The sequence below is a fragment of the Ictalurus punctatus genome, chromosome 14 (assembly GCF_001660625.3).
Source record: "Ictalurus punctatus breed USDA103 chromosome 14, Coco_2.0, whole genome shotgun sequence".
Classification (NCBI taxonomy): Eukaryota; Metazoa; Chordata; class Actinopteri; order Siluriformes; family Ictaluridae; genus Ictalurus; species Ictalurus punctatus.
The window spans coordinates 4768492-4794003 of NC_030429.2; the positions used below are offsets into that span (position 1 = coordinate 4768492).

Sequence of the window (25512 nt, forward strand, 5' to 3'; positions counted from 1 at the left end):
CGCACTTACACATACTCATGTATAGTCAATACACATTTACTAATATAATCAAAGCAACTAAATACACATACTGCTGTGAACAACTGAAAAGCAGACATACAGTATCTGCACTTTCTCTTCTCCTCTTCTCCCTCCCCAGGCTAAGTCTCTCTCTCTCTCTCTCTCTCTCTCTCTCTCTCTCTCTCTCTCTCTCTCTTTCTCTCTCTTGCTGCCTCACTCCCTCACGGGCCTCTATAGTGGTTTTGAGAGGAAGCCAGACATTCCTGACAGGATTGCTGCCCAGACGTCCAACAGCAGCCAGTCAGCAACAAATTCCAGAATAGCAGGGCGGATGGCTAAAAATAGAGACGAGGAGAAAGGGAGAGAAAGCAGTACAAAATCAAGAAAGAAGAAAAGAGAGAAAAAAAGGAAGCAAGCACGAAGGCCAAAACCAAAGAGGAGACGTGATTTGATTCCCTCGCCATACACAATGTTATCGCAGCCCAGCATAAAACATGAAGCTCAATTGGATTTTGGATGTGTGACCTTTTTTTTTTTTTTTTTTTTTTGAGTGGTTTGGCTCACACGAACACATGCATCAATCTTTTGCAGACATTCACACACACACACACACATACACGCAGCACTGTATGCTCGTCCCAATATTTATTTTTACTGCCCAAGGCAGCCTGATCAACTTTCGCTTTCGTCTGTACTAAATATCCCACCTCATGCTGTCTCTTACAGCAACTAATACACACTTTCAGCTGAGTCTCCACAAAGGCCCCTCTCTCTAAATCCACTACTGCCTCAGCACCATCACATTTGTTCCTATTTCCTTATTTTGCCCTCTCTTGTCATATCTGGTTTAGGGTGGAGTTGTGGGAATGTTGAACCATGACAGCTTGTTCACTCCTCATAGGCTCCTGAGGTCTTTCTCCACTTTTCATAAACTTGGCCCGCTGGCCTTTATGTGTGATCTCCTGAAATAATGAGGCTTCTTTTCATGTCTTGCTTCGAGTTAAAGGAAGCGTCCAGTGATGTACTGAGAGCAGACTTTAATATCTTTCTGAAAAAAAATAATAATAATGAAGAGGAGGAGGTGGAGCAGAGGACGAGGTGGCGAGTGAGAGATCTGTGGCCCAATTGTGAACACTTCGTGCTTAATGTGGTGTTTTACCACAGCAGCATACTACTAAAGAGTTATAGGTTCAGCTGCTGCGTTTCGCCGGAGCGCTCAGCAGGAAGCGAGGTTTGTGAAAGGAAGAAAATGGTTCAAGTTCAGGTCAATTCTTTGTCAAATGTGAAGATCAGGATCAAAGAATTTAAGCCTTTAAGCCATGTCTCGTTTTAATTACATATATATAAAAAAGCTGCTTTTTGTGAACTGACTCGAATTTTGGCTTGTTAGAGTAAGTGGCAATTCTTCTCCTTCTCCCTCTTGTTAGCACATATTAATTCCCCCGTGTGATCCCTGACTCACATCCAAAAGAAGGCAACGCCTGAGTGAACTGAAACTCCTTATCATTCGGCCACAAGGGTGTAGAAACTGCCAGACTGAATCAGAAAGTGCTTTAGTCATGAGCAATCTGACTCTGCTCGTACATAGTTAACAGCTGGGAAATGTGGTCCTGAAGGGTTCGATTTCCCTGCAATTTAATGTTATGCTTCATATTCACAAGGGCCTGTTCAGTTCCAGATCAGTTTCATTAACACAGAGCTGCACGAGACAGGTTTATAGGCACAATAAATTTGACCTTACATCAGCCAGACTAAATGCAGCCTCTCAGTCCAGAGTTAGAAGGTCATTATGCTGTTTAGGGAGCAGCTTTGCTAACACGAGACCTCAGCCAGGCCTGCTGGACTCTCTGGCACAGTGTCTCTACACTCGCGCTGCACGAGCCAGAAGTGTTCTCCTGCTCCTCCGCACCGGCCTCCAGAGACTCGCAGACTGAGCCCAGTTCTCCTCCTCCCGCTGCTGGAAACGTGGATTGAATTAAAGTCAGCCAAGGCCGCCATCTCCCTCTTCTACCGACTCCTCCTTCCACTAGTGGCCTGATCCTTTTCCCTTCTCTTCTATATGGCACTTAAAGACCTATTTTCTGTGGCGTTCTTGCTCCATGGAAAGAAATGTGTTCTTGAAGAAAAGCTTTGACTTTATAGCATTTTCCTCACACACAAATTTTTTTTAAAGATTTTTCATTGTTTGTATCTTTTATGTATTTTCTCCTCTCAGACATTGGCAATTACAGTTTTCCCTTTATATACATATATGCTTATGTTTTATATTTCTTCAAAGCAGACATATATGATCCATTGAGTCTTTCAAATCTCCTCCATATAGTTCTTTGAAATCTGCTTCATTTGAAGTTATAATAAATGTTGATACACAAATGAAGATGAGAAGACATGTAAGAAAGACTTGACACATAACACAAGCTACTTTGAAATGATCCGTTTATTAACTGAGTTGATTTTTTACAGTGGCTTGGTTTTGCCATACAGATGATGACCACTCAACTTCAGCTTTCACAGATAAATACAGGCCTCATCAGCTCTTTAAACAAACAAGAAATAACCCCAGCATGAAATAACTGCATTCCACACCCTCTCACTCCCTCTCGTCCTCCTTTTCCTCCCCGTCCTTCCAGGTCATCGCGTCTCTTCATATATAAACACCCACACAGTCTCACACAAGGCATGGAGTGGCGTTACATCAAGCAAAAAATGGATTCACTACCAAAATAAATAGAGTATAAAAACACAATTGCTATAATTACTCTTATTAAAAAAAATAATAATTAAAAAAATTATCATAAAAGATAGCAAAGGCACTGAAACTTAAAAAAACAAAACAACAACAAAAAAAAAAACACCTTGGCAGTCCAGGTATTCAAATCAATAAAATGAAAAAATGATTATTGTGGCTTTAGCCAACAACAGTAATGAATTGTAACAAAAATAATACTTAAATAACATAATAATACCATCTTCTTGTTGTCAATAACAATATCCAGTCAAGTTTTCCTATAAGTAGACTTTCTGCTAACTAACAGATATGCACCAGTTAATTCCAGTTTGGCAGAAAGCATGTTTGCGGCTCATCGACTAATGCATAGCTTGATATCTTTCCTTCCTTTTTTTTTTTTTGGTATAACTTTGTGGCGGAACTTTGTGGTGGATTGTGTACGTACATACTAGAATGGCACTGTGGCACTTTGGGGTGATTTATAGTGTCTAGAGTCATGTCCAGGAATTTCAGCAGTGAAAAGCGCAAATAAGCCTACATCTCAGTGCAGCATAAGACCACTTCAGATGTTTCAGATAGGAGCATTCTGGAAAATTTGGGAAAACTACTGTGAATTGAAGTGCTGCTGAAAGGGCCTAGTCAAAAGTTAGACCTGTCCACTAAACCACTGCGTAGGCGTCAAAGTGTGAATGCTCATCTAACGCTGTATTTCACTGAAGCGATTTTTATTTAATGTATGGATTACATTAAATGGGTTCATGTTAGGTTTAACATGAACCCAGAGGAGATGGGCTTAGGTTAGCCCTAGTCGAATCAGTCAAACCTAGCCGCATCCAAGTTTCTGCCATTAAAATAAAATAAAATAAAAATAATAAAGGTTCAATATTTTGGAGAATCAAAAACTGAAATATAATTAAACAAAATACTAACATAGTATAATTCCTTCACTGTGAATCCAGTTGACAATACGATGCAATATTAAAATGCAATACAATACGATACACAAAGGGTGTCTCATTTCTCTCAGTACCCAGGACCTCTGCTGCACAAAATGCCTTCATATGTCCTACAGATGTTTGGTCAGTTTGTTGTTTGTTGTTGTTGTTATTATATGTGCACTTCCTGCAGTGATTTGGGAATTCATCATATTCAGCTGTACTGTTGCAACTCAACGATGCTGGACGTTTATTGGAGCTGAACAAACAAGAAACGCTCAGTTGAACACTAACATCCATGTACGATAACACAGGCGTGTTTAAAAGATTCTTTCCCTTCGATCGTTTAGATCTCATCCCACCATGAGTAAAATGTAATCCCTATCCACTCACTTTCTTCATTTCTACTTATCTCGTCATGCTACTTCAACACTTGCAGTCATCCTTCCACTTCCATTTCCAGTAAATCAATCATAAAACCTACTTACTGGAAAAGGCTCGACATTTTTCATGTACCTACCACTATGAACACATTACTCTATCTCTCTCACTCAACATCCACACTCACCTACCATCTATAGCAAACTAGACAGAACTACATTAAGGCTAAACGAATGTAAACGCTCGCACTGATCACTGAGCAACAGCTCTACTCGTTTAAATGTGTATTAAATCTCTTTATCCTGATAGCTAGGACAAGTTCCAGTACAAACATGCCATGGCAAGGAGTTTTTTTTTTTTTTTGGAATTGGATCCAAAAGCAGGAACATTGTTTTGAAATAAATATATTTACCTCATCATGCTGAATGACACAAAGATTATTGGCGAACAGTAGCTCTGTATTAGTCAATGAAGCATAACTGCACTAGATATAAACACACAGTGACTACAGGTTTCCAGGGGGGGGGGGGGGGGGGGGGGGAACAATGGAAATGTCCAAACCATCCATTTCAGCATAAAATGAGAATTTGTATTCGCGAACCCAGAGAGGAACTCGATACACTAGTTCTCTTCTTAGACTCCTTCAGGCACATGAGTTTTTTAAAGGATGTCTTTGAGGACAAAAACCAAGATAAATGCAGCAGACTGAACAGAAATAAGGTCACTGCGTGATGGCTTTAGAGAGGTTGCATTGGGTAAGGAGCTTTAAAAGCTGCCTGCCTCCACCGTAATTAAGTAACATCTGAAAATAATCTTCAAAACGACCAAACGTGCCTGATTGCTTAAGCTAATAGTGAGGTATTGCGATAGCCGGTTAATATGAAAAGGCTTTGTGCTCTAAGGTCCTGGGTCGCTCAACGTTCAACATGTTAACAAGCACATCTGGTGATGGCTCCACCTGGCATCTCTCTCCACCTTAAGGAAATGACATACATAATTTCATATCAATTAAAAAGGCACTTCTTACATATTCTCATAAATATGTGACTGGATATAAGACCTGTAAGAGTCTGTCATGTACATGAGACCTCGTGCCTTATGTAGGCAGGTAATTGTTCTTTCTAATAACTAATTAAACAACATAGCCATTATATATGTCAGTTCCATTTGAGTTTAAGGAGAGATGAAGTTCTTCCAGTACAGTCAGACCACACCAGTTCTGTATCGTTAAATCTATGCAAAATATTAATAAATAAATGACACTGACAGTTCATTTTGAGCAAGACCCTGGTTTTCTTTTTCTTTTTCATAGGAAGTAAAGATCACAACATGTGCTCTGTGTGAGTTAAGGTGCTTTTGTAAACATAGCTCGGCTCTTTATTTTGATTATTTTGATTCGAGCCTCCCGCTGTAGGGTGTCTATGTGTGATTTTAACTCACTTTTTGCTTAACATGTAAACATTTGAACTCATGAGGGTCAAGGGCACTAGAGGGCTAACAATCAATTTTCTTACTTCACAAATCTCAAGTCTTACATGGTGTGTGTTTGGCAGTGTATAACTCCCTCGATTCAATCCATGCAAGCCTTTCTATCAGATTATCCCAGCACTGCAACTGGTCGTCAGAGATACACAAAACAAACACCTCCACATACATTCTCTCAGACTTCTCTCTAGAGCACCCTCTCCCCATTTCTCTCTCTCTACACCAGGTTGCTGCTGATGTCCAGGGCTTGCTGGTATACCTGTGTTACATCATCCAGGTCTCCCAGCAGGGAGAAGCTGCTGTTGTCCCCAGGTGAGCCGTGAGCCCCTCGACCAAACTTCCCTACATGCAGGGCTGGAGCTGCCTGTAACCCTTTAAAGTTGGCCAGCTGGAGTATATTCTCAGCTGACGCACAGCCTCGGATGTTGGGCCTTGGGCCGATTTGGGGCCACTCTGCCCCACTGAAGGAGCTGTTGGTCAGGACGCTGCTGTCTTCCCCCACAATGCTGGATGGCCGGCTCTGGCTACGCCATAAACCTGAATCACCAGATGGAGTCTCTCCAAGGGCAGCCACAGAAGGTGTGGCACTGTAGGTGGAGTACTTTCCATTGCGCTTCAGAATGCCCTTCCTCCCCACTGTGCGTTTGGGTGGTGAGCTGGCACCAAGGGGTGTGATACTGCTGCTGCTTAGCAGGTCAAAGGACTCGCTGCGCTCTGGTGAAGAGTAGTACCCTGATTCCCGTTGTTGCTTGTTTTTCAGGATGCCCTTCTTTGGGAGAACAGGGGCCATCTTGGCCAGAAGTCCTCCTGTGAACGTAGGCTCCTCTTCCTCTTGGTCAGCTGAAGACCCCTCCTCTTTTTCTGCACCTTCAATGGCAGGCATCAGCTCAATGTCCTCCAGGCTGGGTGAGCGCTGCTCTTCAGAAGGCCGAGTTTTAAGTATTCCCTTTGGTCGCTTCAAGCCTAGGCTGTCGTCCTCATCACAGTGGGGCATCCCTCCATCATTCTCCTTCTTGCTCTTCTTAGGCCGTTGACGGATGAGTGGAAGTGGTTCAGACCGGGCTCCTTTGGGCACTCGCGGCTCAGTGCGGCTCTGCCAGTCGATTAGGCGAGCCAACATGGGGGACCCTGTGTCACGTTGGCTCTCGCAGTCACACACACTGTTCTTCCAACCCCAGTTGACCCACCAGTGATTGGCAATGTCCTCCACTGTAGCGCGCCGCTCAGGATTCACCATCAGCATCCAGCGGATCAGACCACGAGCATCTGGAGAAGCGTATAAACAGGTCAGAAAATCTAAAGCATCTACAACAATGTTGTGTTAAATCCGGGAATAACCCTGGAATCTCAAATAATCTCTCTAGGTTTTAACAGAGTCAAAAGATCTCTTAAAGGATAGCCTGTACCTGACGACTGGGTCGGTTCTTTGTATTCACCATTGCTGATTTGGCGGATGAGGTTCTTGTGGTCTCCCCCATCAAATGGCATCGTACCATAAACCAGAGTATAGAGCAGCACTCCAAGCGCCCAGCTATCCACCTGCAAGGGAGATAACACTGATATCTGCCAACTCAGAAGAATAAGTCCCAAGAGGCTGAAGAAAGCCACATTCCACAGTGCTTAAGGCGAGGCACTCTTGAGATAACAAGTCCCATAAGCACTAGCCATGCACACATGATTAGGAAAATCAACCTGTTGCCATGGCAACTAAAAGGACTCTGCTTAGTATCACATCCATCAAAACACTGTGTTCAGGCTTTACTGCTTTGGTCATGGTCATAGATTATACATAACACTCCAGATAATCAGACTGCGTCAGTGTGTGGTAAATTTGAGCGTTGCTCAAATAGGGGCACTAAAAGCTATCACCCATATTCTCTTGCTTTTTGGTCGTCCAAAACTACACTGGACACATAAAAATGCTTACATAGGGGCTATAGCTATAGTGCTGGGAGCAGGAAAGGGTGTCTGAAAACTTTGGGGACTTAAGGAAGCAGGTCTGATATTGAATGCCCTTGAGAAGCCTGATAGGCACTGGCACTGTTACTGTTACAAACCACCTCTAAACAGCTTGACGCGCACTGCACGGGTGTCAGGCCACAGGAAATCAGATAGCAAGTCTTGACTGATTGGACTTCCTCACAAACTGTTTTGCTCAAGGCCTTCCTGGCGGAGTCCGCAGAGATTCTGATCATAACAGAGTGACACAGCCATTGTGTGAGCCATTGCTATTTATTCTCCTTACTGCCTGTAATTTGTGGCTTTTCCCATAAGGGTACTGTAATTTTGATTACAATCAAAACCGTAAGAAGATTGCTGCAAATTATAGCAAATTGAAAGCCTCTGCTTTTGGGTCTAAAAATATGAGCTGCACTTGCTAAAGATCATTTAACTGCTACATTTTGGAAACGCCTAACAAATACTTTGCAAATGAGGTAGAAAGCACCTACCAAAAAAAAAAAAAAAAAAAAAGAGTCAGGAGGAAATAACGAGAGATGGAGAGAGAGAGAGAGAGAGAAAATATACTTGGAAATACCATTTTCCCCCGCCGCTGTGGAACTCATTTGAATGCTTTTGCGAGGACGTATCCAAGCAATAGCAATCATAAAAACTTCAAAGACTTGCTCACTAAGCATTTCCAACTTGTGCTCTTTTCAGACCAGCATTCTCATCTAGAAGTATAACAAGGATCCTAGATCGGCTCTCTGAGATTGCATCCCATGCTAATGCAAAAACAACCACAAAGGTTATGAGAGTGTGCTGTAAATTTTCCACCACTATTAAAAGTCAATGGGTGATCCTAGAACCAGGGTCAAACCCATGTTACATTTAAAGTCATTAATGGCTCCTACTTTTAAAGTGACCTTCAAATAGGCTAAGTGATAAAGCAGTGGTCACCAACCCTGCTCCTGGAGATCTACCTTCCTGAAGACTGTAGCTCCAACCATAATCAGCCCACCTCACCATCTTATGATTCCCTTAAGAAGTTCTTGATCAACTAAAACAGGTGTGTTAAATTTTGGTTGGAGATGAAACCTGCAGGAAGGTAGATATCAAGGAAGAGGGTTGGTGACCCAACCATCTTACACATGGGCAAAGAAAGTTTCCCTGGCATTCCTGGGATTTAAATTCACAATCTTCACTAGCACAGAACCTTAACTTCTGGGCCACCATTGCCCATGGTTTGGGTTGGAATAATGCAGGAAAGATGTTACTGATGCTCTTTCCAGTGATTTACAACTAACATGAGATTTAAACCTTGGGATTCCTCCATTACTAATGATCCAGAAATGTAGTGGGTTTGTTTTACACAGTGCAAAGAAATGAACTATTACAGCCACCATTATAGGTTGAGTAGTGCAGTTTTTGTAAAAGTAGATGTTCTACCTCAGGGCCACGATAAGGTCTTCCATTGACGATCTCTGGTGATGCGTACAGCGGGCTACCACAAAATGTCTGCAAAAGTTTGTCCTTATGGTACAGGTTGGACAAGCCAAAATCTGCAATCTGTTCAGATACAAGATCAGGATAAATATATTACTGGTAGTGCTATAGCACTAGATACAAAACAGTAATACATGCCTGTCAGCAGATAGTGTTTAATGGCTGGTTTCGTATTTCACTTAATAGCAAATTCTGTAGTATTAGAAAGTCCTTGAACTCAGCATCGATCAATCAGTACGTTTAAATGGATAACCATAATCCGGTATTAACCCAATTAAGACGATACTCTGATTAAGAAACTAGTATGTAAACAGCGATTATTGATGACCTTAATCCAACTAAAGTCATACTCGAAGTAAACACAAATCAAACTAAGACATGTGGAGTATTCCTATTTTAGTCACATTTTTGAAGTGCGTTACAGACATGTACACACCTTAATCACACTATTAACATCGTGTGGGAGTTTTCGCCACATTTTGTGACAGGACACGTACACACACGGCAGCGCTCAACCGTTTGACGGCAAACAAGAGAGCACGATTGCATCCCCAACCGCATACTTACCTTCTATATAGTAGGCGAAATACATGTATCTGAGCTACTATAGAGTAGATAAGTACGTGGTTTGGGACGCACCCCAAGGCTTCAAGCAGTCGTTTATTTGCACGTACAGCATGACTAATAATTAACTGCACTTGAAGCTTTCGTAAAATTAAAAAATAAATACCCCAAAACTGTATACGGTACCATAACGAAGAAGAATTGTATGACAATACGTGAAATTCTGGAGGGAACGTCGGACGGCATGACGTGGGGACGTAATGACACAATATTGTCTTACTCAGAATAAGGTCAATAATTAGATCACTGCTGTCCATGTAAACGTAGTCAATGTCTCTTACCTTTATATTACAGTTCTCATCCAGTAGCACATTTTCCAGTTTCAAATCCCTGTGCACTACACCATTCTGTAAAAGAAAAAAGCATTATCTATGTCACTTTTTATTCTGTTCTTTTTTTTCTGGTGCATTTCCCCAAACGATCCTATGCCATCTACATATAAGTGCATTGCAGCAGCAACAGATGTTAACAGCTGAGATTGCACCAATTACGTTCATAGTCGTGCATACAATCATAGTGAACGATTAGTTGATGCTCTAACAACTAAAGAATGTACCTAAATAAATATGACAACCTCCTCAGACAACACCGCACCATTATATCTACTGAGGTCATAGGCAACATATTGAGATGGACCGACTAACATCTGCGCCATAAACACACGCCTGTAATTATGGACTACACCGAGTTATGTTCTCACACCAGCTCTGAATCAAACCCGACTGTGTCATTAGTGTTTCCTTTAAAGCTGCAACTAACATGTGGGAAGCACTGCCTGAAGCACAGCCGTTCAAGATTAGGGACACGAGTTCAGTCGCAGTAGAGTTCGTTGGTAATGCAGCCATAGCTGGCTTGACTGGCTTGAAAAGGGAACACATGTTCAGCAAGCATTTGAATGGAGCAGATGGGGCAACATGTAAAGAATGCCACCTCCTATGTCGTCTGTGCCAAGCCTACATGACACTACACATGTCCTACTGCCTGGAGTGACGATGACTCATTCGCATCCTGGTCACCACGGGTCATCTACGGGTTTCCACAGAAGGGGGAAATGAAATCCTGTACTGCAAGCCAGCTTACAGTCAACAGGCCAGCCCACAGTGATGTGTCTTTTGGGAGCTGTCTCTAAATGGAACACAGCAGGGGATCCAGGCCATGGAGGGAAGCACTGAAAGACTGGACAGAAAAACAAAAGGTGAACGATTTCTGAGCCTGGTTCCAGGCAGAATGTGCAATATGTGTGGCCCACTCGATGATCTCTTCCTTTAGGCAAGCCATTCAAAATGGACATAATGTACTAGCTTATTCCTTTAAAGGGATCATATGATGCTTTTTAATGCTTTCCTTACCCTTTAGCGTGTAATGTACCTGTTCTGTGCACGTATAAGATCTGCAACGTTACAAAGCTCATAGTCTCCTACAAAGGGATTTATTTTGTCTAACAGAGAACACTGCTCCAGACCTGCCTAAAAACACCTCGATCCAAGTCCAGATCTTACTTCCGCACACGTCTACGTCACAGTTTGAAATATCGGCATAATGCCGCCGTAATGTTTTACATTTTTAATTAATTACATTTTTTAAAACTGTATTTTATGTTGTAACTTCAGGACGTAAAGTTGTTACAGTGAAGGAGACGAATTAAACCATTATAACATCGTAGCTGAAAGGTAAGAGAGTTACAAAATGAAAACATACCGCTGTGAAACGTTCTGCTCAAGTCGTGCTCGTAAAGTTGGTTCCGAGTGATCTGCTCGATCATCCGCGTTTTCAGAATCTGACTCGGGCTCGGACTGATACGGTAAAACCTACAACATTATTAACTGTGCTTATAACTGCTTTAGAAGCCTTGGAAGCCGAAGCTCGTGATTATGGTAAGCGGTAAGTTACATTTCCGACACACACTATAGGTTTTCGGCCAATCACAGCACAATGGGTCAGCTGGCCAATCAGAGCACTCTGGGCTTTTTGAAAGGAGGGGGTTTTGGAGAAACCGGAACTCAGTCGGAGCGTTTCAGACAGACTGGGAATAGAGGTACTGCAGTGTGTGAAAAATAATGTGTTTTTTGAACAATAAAGCACGTTAAACTGTTCTATTACACCCAATAAACAAAATAATGAACTTTTAAAATAGCATCATATGACCCCTTTAAACAAACCTGAATTCATGGCTAAGGATGCAAAGCTGTTAGCAATCATTCTGTCTTCGGAGAACTCCTGAACAAGTAGAGGCGAAAGACAACATGTACACAACTGATGTAATTACGCGCTGGGCTTTGTTAAATAACTGTCCGTGTGTTGATGCATGCATGCGTGCATGAAGCTGGTAACGTCAACAAAACAGACTTCGTGAAAACTAGAATGAATGTCCTGTTTTCACAGTTGCACTTTTTGATCATGTAGTACACAGTTATAGGAGGGAATTATTTATAATCGCACTATATGAGTCTGGTTCTTCTCAAGATTTCTTCCTTATGTCGTCTCAGGGAGTTTTTCCTTGCCACTGTCACCTCTGGCTCGCTCATTAGGGATAAATTTACAAATTGATAAAAATTGATCCAAATAATATCCTAAATTGATATATTTCTGCAAAGCTGCTTTGTGACAATGTCCATTGTTAAAAGCGCAATACAAATAAAACTGAATTGAAATTGAATTGAATTGAATGTGTTGCCCTGAACAAAGGCCTGACAGAGAGATCAGGAAAAAGGAGGGGAAAGAAGGAGGCATATACAATACCTTATGGCAGTAGTGCACCGCAGACACGATCTGCCTGAAGAAGTGGCGTGTCTCTCTTTCCGTAAGTCGCCGACGCTCGCTGATGTAGTCATACAACTCCCCCTTACTGGCATACTCCATCACGATCACAATCTTGTCCTTATTCTCAAATACTGCAACCATAATTCAAAGCAGACTGTAAGGTAACTCAGTAAAAACAAATCCACACAGAATTATGTGCCTGCAGCATAAATAAAAGGATATCTATTATCTACTGTGTATTTCCTCAAATGCACAGCATGTCATGTAATAAGGATATGGTGCATAATATTTGGCCAACGTTCACATGAAGAAAGACACAGTCTCAGAGACAACAATCTTCAAAGAATATCCTGTGGTCAAAAATACAAAATTTCCTGTTAAGTTTCACGGACGCTGAATCACGAAGGAAAAATAACACGCCCCTCTCGGACATTTTTAAATATAGTGGGGGAAAGAAGAAAAAGAAACGATAAAGTAAATATTTTTGACTGGGCAGACTGCAGAGTTCATAGGGTCATGACTTAAACCGCTAATGAGCATGGGGCTCAGCTGTGGTGTAACGACAACTAACACAGCAAATTAGAACGAAACACTGCACCACACTGTCTGGAGGAGAAAGCGGTTGTTTCTGTCAAAGCTTCAAATTCCCAATTCTCCTTTTAAAGCACACCCCACCCTGACATGAGGCCAGGCAGGCCGTGTGCTGGGATGCATCAGCTCGCTCTGCCTCACTTTTCTGTGGCCTTCAACTGCAAGGCAGGAAGGTGGAGCACCAGACCTTCTGGGAATTGTGTAACAGGAAAACAAAAGAGAAGAGGAAGAGAATGCTGAGAGGGCAGGAGCCAACACCGTGCCACTGTTCCATTGCTATAAATCATGCACTTATCACACTGTTGTGGAAAGTAGCAGGCAGCTGATAGGTTCTGATGACCGTTTGCACATTGACAGGGAGCCATTATTCAAAGTCAAAACAGAGATGTTTTAAAATAGCTAAGGAGTCCTTTCTGACCTATTTCATCATCATGGTTTTGTGGCTAATGATACTTGAATGGCAAGAGTCTCAGGAGCGTATGGCAGTTACATATTTAAAACAATGGGGGACACATTTATTTAAACACCGTAAAATGTGGAGATTCACATTAGCAAAGAATTTGATCAGAATATCAATAAGTTACATAGTACTGAAAATTGTCTATGAGTAATGCTTACTATAATTCTTAGAATGGGATTTTTATTTGCCTAAGACATACGAGTATGAGTTCAGGGGCTTGATGCTATCTCTGCCTGACATAAGCATGTTTTATGTTATGGGTGTGGGTGTGTTGCTATAATTACCCCACTGAAGTGCAGGGATAATGAAACCTGCAATTAAACGTCCACCTTATTCCCAACACCTCAGTCCTACAGGGACCAGAAACCATGATTCAATCTCTGAAATCCCTTTAAATGCTCTTCTGTTCTTCCCTGATTCTGACCTGTGCTTAAATCATCTTCTAGAGCTCCACTGGGACAGAGTCTTTGTGCCTTGGGACATTCAAGGCCCATGACCTTTTGGCTCTTTCAGTTCATGGTTGTGTTCATTAGCTGTGACCTCTGACCCCTTTTCCCATTTCTCTCTCATCCTACAGGGAATAATTAGGCAGATTACATAACCTTGGGCAGTGACATATCGTTGGGCTCCACTCGCCAATCACTCTGCGTCTTTGTTTAGTAGCTTTGCTTACAACGCTGCAATTACTGTGTATTGTTCGTGAACCGCTCACTCCTTTCAGACTCCATCATTCAATTACACACACTATCCAGGCCTGGGCAGCAAGGCCGTTATAATTAGCACCACACATGTGTGTATATTGACAGTGCTGTGACACCAAGTAGCATCAGCTTCTGGGTTTGACATTGTGCTGCGTTTGCTTTTCTTTTTACGATTTAAAAACAGTGAAACCCTACTGTAGAGACTGGAATGGGAGCAAGAAGAAGTGTGACATTTAGCTGGTGAGACATTGTAAATGAGATTATCTGGGTTGTTTTGGGTTTGTTTTTTATGTTCACATCTGGATCAGCTTGCCTCACACGTGCAATTAATGGTTGACAAGGGTGTTGCCGAAAATATATTTCTCTTCCTATACATTTCGGTGCTGTTTTGGTAGGAAGCCAACCCACAACAGTAAACACAATTTAACGAGATACACCAGAAACCGTGCAGTCGATATTAAAAACTGTTGAAGTGGTAATGGCAGACAAAACAGCGTACACACAGACATTAGCTGCCTGACTCCAGGGGCTCATTTGGATGGGTGTTTTCTCCTAATCATCATCTCAGACACTCTGAGACGAGCCAACCACAACACGGGCTGAGTTATAACACTAAGCTGAGGCGAATATCACTTCTCATCAGACACTCACCACTTAATAAACACAGTTTCTGTGTTTATTATTTGTAGACTGTGTGAAAAAAGAATTGCGACAGTTAGCTAGTGCAGTGTGTGCCAAGCCCAACGTGGCACAGAAACATAGGATTAACACTGCAAAAAAAAAGTTATACACACACATTATATATATATATATATATATATCTCACAGAAAGACATGGAAGAAATATTCCCCTAGAAATCAGGTACATGGAATTCAGACCATGAATCATGCTCCACACATGTAGAATAGCCTGAGGGCTATTATTCACTCAGTCACTCAGATGTTTGTTGTTAAATGAGACCCACCCAAAGACCCATCTGGCTTCAGAATGTATATATTAATGCGCTAAAAAAGAAAGCGTACTGTGCAACCCGGGACAGGTCATTTATTATTAGTACTAAGGAGGTTATTAGTTATTTATTGAAACAATGTTTAATTCACAGCAAAGAAGCAGAGATGCGTCAGTGCATGACGGAGAGACGGAGACGCCAAGAGATCCGAGATCCCTCTCGTTCCCAGAGAGTCTGCTTCCCAGCTGCTAACACAGAAACCACCAGCAGATGTCTGGCCTCAAGATCAAGCGGACTGGAGGAGACCCCTTATATGCGTGGAAAGATGCCCACAGACACCCCACTCCAGTGCATGCACACACAATCAGATATTTGCTTACACACACACACACACACACACACACACACACACACACACACACACACACACACACACAACACATCTTGTGTTTCCAAAAGCACACACAGACAAACAGATGATTGATAACAGATCTAACAGTGAAGATCTAAGAGTAACATCTTCACTGTGAAACTTTCCATCATCGCACAGGCAACACAGCACACACACACAAATGGGCAGATAGATCAAAGTCATTTGAACACTGAACTGAACGAAAGAAAAAAATGTCATTTGAACAATAAAGTTTGAAAAATGCATAGTCAAGCATGGATTGGTGTATGGATTTGAAGAGAAGACAAACCTTCATATATGGAAATGATGTGGGGGTGGCGTAGGGACGACATGATCTCAATCTCCCGACGGATATGCACCATGTCCTGCTCATCCTTGATTTTTTCCTTCTTAATAGACTTAATAGCAACCTGTAACAATAAAATGGATTAACGCCTTTAAGACATCGCAAAATTCATATAATTTAGTCATCAAGCATTAAAGTTTACAAAACCAAAACAGATTTTCTTCCACTGCATTTTCTCCCCTTATTAATTCCCACCTACTAACTAACTCTCAAAAACTCCCCTACCAAACTTGGAGGATGTGGCTGACACATGCCCTGTGTTCCAATTCGCCGACTTATACTACGTACTAAAAGTGTGTACTCTTTTTGTGAAGAAGTAGTACATACTTTTGAGTGTGTAGTGAAAGAGTATGCAAGTACTGTACTGGGATAACATGTCTGTCGTGTAACGGAAGAGAACATAGTCACCCCAAACAAACTCCTCGTTGCATTTCAGCTTTTCTTCATTCGTTATTCCTTATATAATTGATACGATATAGTTCGATTCATCATTCCCTTGATTTATTTTAACACGTGTCATTTACACCTCTCTAAAATGCATTCTTGAATTCAGCGAAAAAGCAAACCTGTCACAAAACTCCTCCGCCCTTGCGCAAGGACTCATGGGCAATATGAGCTGGAAAAGTGTCCACGGATGCACGCTTCAAAAATCGACCAGAAAGAGTAGACCGTCCTGGTACCTCTGGGACAGTCATTTCAACATGCTACGATTTGACATACTAATTATAATCTTGGATGCTATTAAGTACTGATAGTATGCCATTTGGGATGCAGGGATGCTGCATCACTGGGAGGAAAGGGTGCTATCTGCCCTCATACTGTACATGAGCTCACAGGCACCCATTGGCTACTAGAGAGAGTACGCCATCCCTCTCACCCAAAGAGCATGGCAAATTTTGCTTCCGTGATTCCCAGCCACGAATGGCCGGGGCATCGTCAGGATTCGGGTGAACGCTTTTCTGTTATGCCACTCAGGAGTACACGTTATATGACAGAAGCCACTTTTCATGCATCATTTTTTTGACATTACGACATCGAGGCATGGTAATGATCAGAAATGAACAGAGGAGTTCAAGACGAGGAGCACCAGACAACGAAGTGGAGTACTGTTTTCTTCAACAAATTGATTCTTTTCTTACAAAAATGCATTTCTTTGTTTATTCAAATGTGTCATTTATTGTTCTCGCATTTATTTTTGTTGTCAGTTAGAGCAGGAAAGTGCAATTCATTTTATTTGAGGGTAACTGGAGCTACTTTAGAGTTCTCCCAATATGAAGAAATGTCAGCTAATCAGAAAGAAGTATTTCCCTTGGGCATGGTATAATGTTAAATAAATGGCAGCAGTCTAACTACACTACATGACTACATGTGAAAACTTTAACAAACAAACAGAGCAAGAAAATCAGACCACCCTTTCTGACCTTAACTGAACTTCAGAGAGCAAGGAAAGGGCCTGATCCAACAACCACCGACCTAAAAATGAGGCCCTGTACTTCAAACCCTGCCATTTCATTCAGTGTGTCATTTTCAAGCCTCCTTGGAGAAAATGAAGGCTTGCAGGTTGGAAAAGAGCACAGGCCGTGGTGCAGTAATGGAGGCCCTCGCTGTGTCTTTACTCTGCTCGTGTGGGCGGTGAGGATTGGGCAATGCTTTCTCACTGAGACTTGGGACCCGAGACAGCTTTCCCCTCTAATAGATGGATCGGGTTGCACTGCAGAGAACAGATCCACATGTTTCAAAGAAAAGGGAGCATACAGGCTCCCTAACATTTGCATGTTTCCACATGGTGAACGAGAGATTTTCCTGTGTTAGAGTGTAATCCTTCAAATGAATATAGATAGCGCAATGTAATGGTTATAGTATGTGAATAGCCTGTTGACCCTGGAAGGGAGTAAGGCTCCATTTCTGCACCACTGTGTAATGATCTTATATGCTTTGGCCCTCGACTAATCATTCTGCCATAATTCTTCATCAAATACGATGTGAGGATTCCTTAGAGAAGGTTCCTATGTTACAGAAACACGTGACATTACTGATTGTATGTTGGGGAGGACAGGGTGAGGAATGCAGCTCATATACTGCTGTGCCTCAGTGATAATTTTCATTTCCAGGTGCTATATCACCGGTTTGTTATTTCTGTCCATCGCTATTCCGACCAGTCGTTGCAAAGTCTTGCCATTCACTTGCGGGCCTGGATGTGTTCTAGTCCTCCTGGCATCTATGGCTTACATGGAAAGGCGGGTGTCTTTGCACAACTGTATTCACTGTTCTACCATCTCCTTTAAAGTAAATGTCTCTGCTCTACTTGTATTCACTACTCAGAATTTAATTTTAGAACAATGCAGAAGGGAGATACTGTGCTGACAGGAGTGATATGCAACGGAAAAGGAAATGCTGCCAAAGGATTTGCTGGCAAACGCACTCACACCCATGTGCTTCATGACATTTATAGAGTTGACAACACTGTAAAGTGGAATTAAAGTGTTTATTAAGGAGAACGAACACCCGATATGAGTTGTGTACCCAATAAAGTGCTTTGCAACTGACTTGTCTCTTACTTCAAGAAACGGATTTTACGTTGCCTAATACACAAACACAACTGGACAATTGGAAGTGATTGAATGGACTAAAGCAATGATTTAATCTAAAAATCTTTTGGGGGAAAAAACTGAGCAGTTAAAGTCCAGATCCCTGTTTATGAACGATATCTCCTCGTATGTCCCAGCAAACTTACCAGATCACTCGGCGTTCGACCTAGTAAGTTGAAACAAACATGACACCATGACATTACTACGGTGCAACATGAACTTAATAACATAGTATAAGTCTTGCCCATTCATCTTCACTAAAGGTCTGCCTAATGAATCATTTCTTCGAGTCTAATGATAGGATAAGAAGTCAGACAACTGTACTCTTTGCCAGAGGAGGAGCCCAGTGCACCGAAGCCCTGCTTTTTACTGCGAAACAAAAACCACATGCTATTCAGAGCTGAAGGTAAATTATGCAGCACAGCCCTATAAGGAAACCCAACCGGAATGGCTCAAAACTTGATTACGTGGAATAAAGTGGTATAAATAAATACATAAATGGGGCCAATTCACTGCACGCTTAGTTGAAATCCTTGGGTTTTTATTGGTAAGCCACAGCAAACTGTTTTCCATTATCTCATAAAGTTCATCTAGACCTCAGGTATGTACCTTCTGCCAGCCCCACAATAATAGTGCAGGAATGTAAAGACTCCAGAGGGGCCCAGTGTGGACAGCCTTCGGACTGCAGAACCCCTTCAAAATATGAACCTTTTTGTACTCTAAAAGAGCTGTAGTCCTCACCCTAACGGTCTTACGTCAAAAACATCTGGATCCGATCCACTGAAAATAACTCTACCTCCTGTTTAGTAACTAACTGATATAAAGGCCTGCCTCTACTTTAATGCCTCTGACTAGCTGACATTAAAACATTTGTATTCAATCCATTTGGAAATCCTCTCCAATTCAAGAACCAAGTTAAAGCAATGCCAGCTCTTAGTACAGCGGTTAATGTTAATGTCATATTACCTACAAACATAAGGGCTAGGTTCCTAGACATGCCCATACCCCCCTGCCAAAAATTACAATAAAAAAATCATTTGGGTTCTGTTATGTCTGTCGTCAATCCACTAAGAAATCCAAATAAAACATCAAAGCTTTGAGACCAGGAATGGACACCAGACAGACACCAGTCCTGCTGCTACTTCTGGGACCTGTGTGAAATAGTGTAACTTCATTATCTGCGAAAAATCCTCTGAAAAGTATGACCACCGTGTTCATCTCGATTTTAAAAGCCTGTGTTTCACTTCAGCTCACTACGTTTTTCAAGAGACGATACGCTAGCATGCAAGCATACTAGCTCATACATTCATCAGCAGGAGCTGGAAGTTTCTCCTGAGTGGAAACCTAATAAACATATTGAGGTGATGCTTATTTTTGCTGTCTCATAATTGAACTCATATCGAATTTGAATTTGTGTATTGTCACACTCCTACTGGTTAACTGTCTAATCACACCTAGTGGATAATCCTATGAGCTGTTATTAGAACTTAATAAGCTTTGCTATCAGATCTCATAGTGTTTGAATGGTTGAAATACAGATTTGAGAGGAGATACTGTTCCTAAATCAGTATTAATGGAATTCCAAGGTCTTTTCCTGCTTAAGCTCTCCATAAGATATTCATTTTCCATGGCATTTTCATTTCCTGTGTAAGATGGCCTTTCACTTGCCACTATCTGTCTTCAGTCATGCTGTCACCATAACCTTTTCCCAGTCTTTTAAAGGGCACACACACACACACACACACACACACACACACACACACAGACCATGTAAATCATACTCAAATCTCACCTGTGTACCAATAAACAGCACAGTGATGTAAATTTACACAGAAGTACAGAGATCCTGTCAGTCAATTACCACTCAATTTTAAAGGGACACAAAGCAACAGAGTAGAAAATTTATAGCCAACAATAAATGTTGTCAACATGCCTACTAACATCTCTCAGTGGTTTGAATGGAAAAACCCCTCCTGATTCCACATCTTGATCAAATGAAAGTTATGAAGAGATTTATATATATATATATATATATATATATATATATATATATATATATATATTACATAGACATATTCTCATGGTTAAAAACACAACAGTAGAGAAGAGTGGAAGCTATGGAGTCCTAGAAGTGATAACCCTCATGGCATAGATGTGGAACTCTTAAACCCTGAGCTCCCGCTGATACAGATTGTGGCTCTTGAAGGAAACGTCAGTTCCTTAGAGAGATAACACAGGAACGTAAGACTGTATCTGTTAAACAAATAACTCCTGGTCTGGTCAGACTGACACATACTCACACACAGGAACAATAAACGTCTGTTTTTGGGGGGTGTATCCTTAGACAGCAGAATGAGAACATGATGTTATGTAGATAAAAAAAAAAATCATATCTGACACCACGTTTGGCTAAAAGTGAAAGTGGAAGAAATGCGTTAGATGGGGAGGTAGGATTGTATTTCGAGGTGTCATACCCTTTTTTTCTCATTCTGTAACACAACAACTCTTGCTAACAGGACAGAGAATGATGTGTTTGTATATACCTCTCTCCAAAGCTCTGGTTTATATTTAGCTTTATGACCCAACAGTCATTCACCAGACACAAGCTCCTGGCACTGGGACCAGCATACCTGGGTGTACGCTATGCTGTGTGTGTTTGGTTTGGTGGATGAGGTAAAAGCAGACCTCGTTCTGTGCGAGTCATTAAAGAAACCGAGTACACAAGCTACACATTCATAACAGCGTAAAGGGCTCCCAGGGGAGATGCGATTGCTCTAGCGTCATAACATGCCATATCAGTGATCTGTGCTGCCAGGAAACAGGATGCTTTCAAACACATTTACCCACCCAGAGCAAAAGACTAGACTTTTGTTAATGAAATAAAAGTGTTGGATTAAGAAAGAGCTGCATGGCTTTGTTTACTGTTTGCCCTGTAATTTTGACACGCCACCTAGCAACAAGCTGTTATCTTTCTCAGTTTTATTACTGTCTTTATCTCAGTAGATCTCTATCATACATGGATTGATTCACTATGACTGTGAGCTTGACCTTCCCACCATAAAATTAATGATCAGAGTCATCATGAAACACAGGACCAAGCACTGACATGTGTGCAAGAAATCATGGAATGACAAAACTATACCCCTTGTGTGCTTTCGTTACTCATTCCCACTACTGATCAGATGGCCAAACAGCCACTGTATTTGCAAACGACCAAACTGTGTTAACACACAAGGTACATGTTGCTTAATATATATAAACGTGAATGTACACTTACAATTCTGAAGAACACTGAAGGTATTTATTCTGCATGCATTATTAGATTATTATTGTTATTATTATTCAAGCATGTCCTGACTACCTTATTTAAGATGACCTTGTCATCTGAACCAGGTTGTAACCAACCTTTTCAAATGCTACCTCAAAGACTAGAACAGGGACACATTTTAAGCAACGCACATCACGCGCCGTTAGGATTGAGAAACAGCTGGCCGAGCGCGTGCCCGCAACCCCGGTTACACACTGCGCATGCGCGCTGACAGCATTTAAGGGCGGGGGGGGGCAGTGCTTCATTTTACCAGCTGTTCTCGTTAAATTAATTGCTGTGCTGGGTTTTTTTTTTTTTTTTCTTTCCCGGCCAACTTTCACTAAGATGAGATTAGATGAGATGGCTATACTTAATAACTTATAACTGAAGCTTATAATAAAATAGGCTAGTATTGGAGCATATAAGTAAGGTGCTGTAGGTTACTATTTATATATAGTGCTCAGGTTGCTATGGGATTGGCCCAGACTGATGGTTCTGGTGTAAATCACTCACCTGCCTCAGGTCAGAGCAGGTAAATCACTTAAACTTGAAATAATATAATAATAATAATAATAATAATAATAATAATAATAATAATAATAATAATAATGATGATGATAAAGAAATACTCACCACCCTCCCTGAATGTCTCTCGATGGCCTTCTTCACTTTGCCGTACGTGCCTCTGCCCAGCGTCTCCAGCAGCTCGTAGCGGTGTTTCAGGTTGTGTTTGTGGTGGTGTTTCTTCACCCCCGAGCTGCGCTGGCTCTCCGCGCCCGACTGAGGTGAAGCAGCGAGCGGCTCATCGGCTCCCGGTTTCCCCGGTGAGTCCTGGAGCAGCGCCTCACCTTCTGGCCGGCTAACATCCATGTCCACGCAGGACATCAACACTTCCTGCTTTGATTAATGTTTACTCTACTACCTCTAATACTTCGAAGTATCAATCATAGGATAATACGCCCAATTTATAGCCAAGATATATCAATAAATAAATAAATAAATAAACGATAGACAACGACGCTCTCGTCTCGTCTGCTTGTAGCCTATATTAATGTTATGTTATGATATGATATGTTATATTATGCTATATGTTGACATCTAAAATAATGATGAGTGTCAGTGATTACAAGGATCTCTAGTGATCCCTCATGTTGTGTATTCTACCTACCTATCTAATATCTATTCCTTAGCCTAAAAAAGGGTCGAGCACCGACAAAAGGAGCTAAAAAAAGAGGATGATGGGGAGGTTATGCGTGTAAACTGCCATCTCACGTGCATGATATCAGGCATTTTAATATGAACACTAATAAGTCTATGAATTAAGAATTGTGGACGCTAATTGTCCCTAAAGGTAGCTACAGATAGGCGACTGTCCTATTTATAGTACACTTGCTGCTAGGCATTTAATTCACTAGCTACATAAAAAATAATAATAAAAAAAAAAAAAAAAAAGCGACGCAATTCGCCTAAGTAATGTTATTTCACCTATTCTCAGCCTACAAACGCGTCACTTTCCGTTCTCGGTATCTGACCATGGCCTCCAACCGGTATTTCTTTGTTTACCGCATAGCCTACAACTGATATTGCTGGAATTAACCGAAAAAAAAAAAAAAAAAAAAAAAAAAAAAAGGATAGATAAAAAAAAAACCTAACACCTAAAGCGTGACTGCTTGCCGTGAGAGCAGCGCCGAGCTCGGCGGTCCGCGTGCGGAGGAGCCTCATTCTGTCGGCGGCTCGCGCGCCTCGGCGTCGCTCGTCTGGCTTCCGGCTGCGGCGCGTGCGGCGCTCAGTGACCACGTCGAGGTGAGACGCGCGCGGCTGCTGGCGCTTTCGTACAGCTGCGCCCTCTTCAACATGGCCATGATGTAGCTCTCCTCCGTCGCCCTGTATCTCTGTCTGCTCTCCTCCCGAATTACAGGCAGGAATAAGAAAGGGAGAAAAAAGGAAAGAGCCGGAGAGGCGGAGTCATCGCTCGTGCCTTTTGTGGTCCACTCCGGCCCTCTGTAGGGTTTTGGACGCTCTTCCCTCTCTCACGCGACGAACACAAGAAACTAATAACGTCCGTAATAACGCAACAACAGGCTGCAAGAACGCTTTGCATAATTAACGCTTAGAACCACACTGAGAACCACCTCAGTTTTGTTCTTCAATCACAAATCTTCAACTTTAACAAGGTTCTTTGTTTACCCACAATGCATGGATCCTGTGACCGTCGATAAGGTAGCATTGTTTGACTAAGCTTTATTAATTTATTTATCCATCCATCCATCCATCCATTTTCCAAACCTAACCTACATGCGGGAGATGTCTTATTCCAGGGAGTTCGGGGCACAAGGCGGGGGACACCCCCATGGACATGGTGACAACCCATCGCAAGGCACAATCACACATACTCCGGACAATTTATAGACGCCAGTCAGCCTACAATGCATGTCTTTGTACTGGGGGAGGAAACCAGAGTACCTGGAGGAAACCGCCGAAGCACAGGGAGAGCATGCAAACTCTATGCACACTGGACAGAAGGCGGGATCTCAAACCCCAAACCCTGGAGGTGCGAGGCAAGCGTGCTAACCACTAAGCCACCGTTCCACCCTTATTTTATTTTATTTTATTTATTTATTTAGTAGAATCTTTCTAGCATCTAGGATCTAAATGGAGCACCTACACTATACTAGGCTTCTATACTAGATCCTCCACTATACACTATACTAGACCCTCCGAATTCTCCCTACAATCTTTCAGGATTGTAGAGGGTTTGTTCAGGATTTGTTCCAGAAGAACAAAGCAAAATGATTGTTAAGGTGTTATCAGGAACATTTTTTAAGAGTAGTATGCAAAATACACTATATGGCCAAAAGTATGTGGACTCCTGACCATGACCATAACATGTGCTTGTTGAACATCCCATTTTAAAACCAAACCACAGGCATTAGATTCCTGTTATAATAACCTCCACTCTTCTGGGAAGGTTTTCCACTAGATTTGGGAGCATGGCTGTGGGGATTTGTGTTCATCCAGTTACAAGAGCATTAGTGGGGAGGTCTGGAGTGCAGTCAGTGTTCCAGTTCATCCCAAAGGTGTTCAGTGGGGTTGAGGTCAGGGCTCTGTGCAGGACACTCGAGATCCTTCACTCCAACCTTGGCAAATGATGTCTTCATGGAGCTCACTTTGAGCACAGGGACACTGTCATGCTGGTTTGGGTCTCTTAGTTCCAGTGAAGGGAAATTGTAAATGTAACTTTGTGGCAGAAGTTTGGGGAAGAACCACGTATGGGTGTGGTGGTCAGGTGTCCATATAGCTATGGCCATATACAGTAGTGTATAAAATGTTCTTTCTACCTCAAATTGGCTCTTTAGTCAAAAATCTTAAAAGCTTCTTGTAAACTATCCACAATGTATGGAATCTGTTGCAGCTGGGCCCTCTTGACCAAATGGATACTCGTGTTATTGCTCGCATCTGTTAACACACACTTCTGTATCCTGTACTCTGATAAATCATTCATCAAAAGTGTACTTCACTGTGAAAACTAAAAGGCAGACTTAAAGCTGAATGCTGGTCTTTGGAGTTTTCATTGGCTCTACTCAAGCTTGCGTTCCGATATGGCCACAGTGAAGCTTGATCCCAAAACACACACACACACACACACACACACACACACACACACACACACACACACACACTGCATCACAAATGCACTCAGACATGCTGAAAACTTACCCAAGCTAAGTTTGTCGCTCCAGATCAGATTTGTTTTCCTTTGTTTGAGTCTGTTTGATTTAGATACACTGCATGTCCCAACT

The 25512-nt window shown here is 41.9% G+C and overlaps 1 protein-coding gene across 1 annotated transcript; it reads right to left on the bottom strand.

Annotated features, from left to right (window-relative positions):
- Nucleotides 1–2419: 2419 nt before the first annotated feature.
- Nucleotides 2420–23639, bottom strand: nuak1b (NUAK family, SNF1-like kinase, 1b). The gene is made up of 7 exons (XM_017484848.3): nt 22346–23639; nt 15761–15881; nt 12337–12488; nt 9879–9944; nt 8917–9036; nt 6936–7068; nt 2420–6795 (listed from the first exon to the last, which is right to left on the bottom strand). Exons 1-7 carry the CDS (start codon nt 22595–22597, stop codon nt 5747–5749), a joined length of 1893 nt encoding a protein of 630 aa, XP_017340337.1. The 5' UTR covers nt 22598–23639; the 3' UTR covers nt 2420–5746.
- Between the last annotated feature and the right edge of the window lie 1873 nt (nt 23640–25512).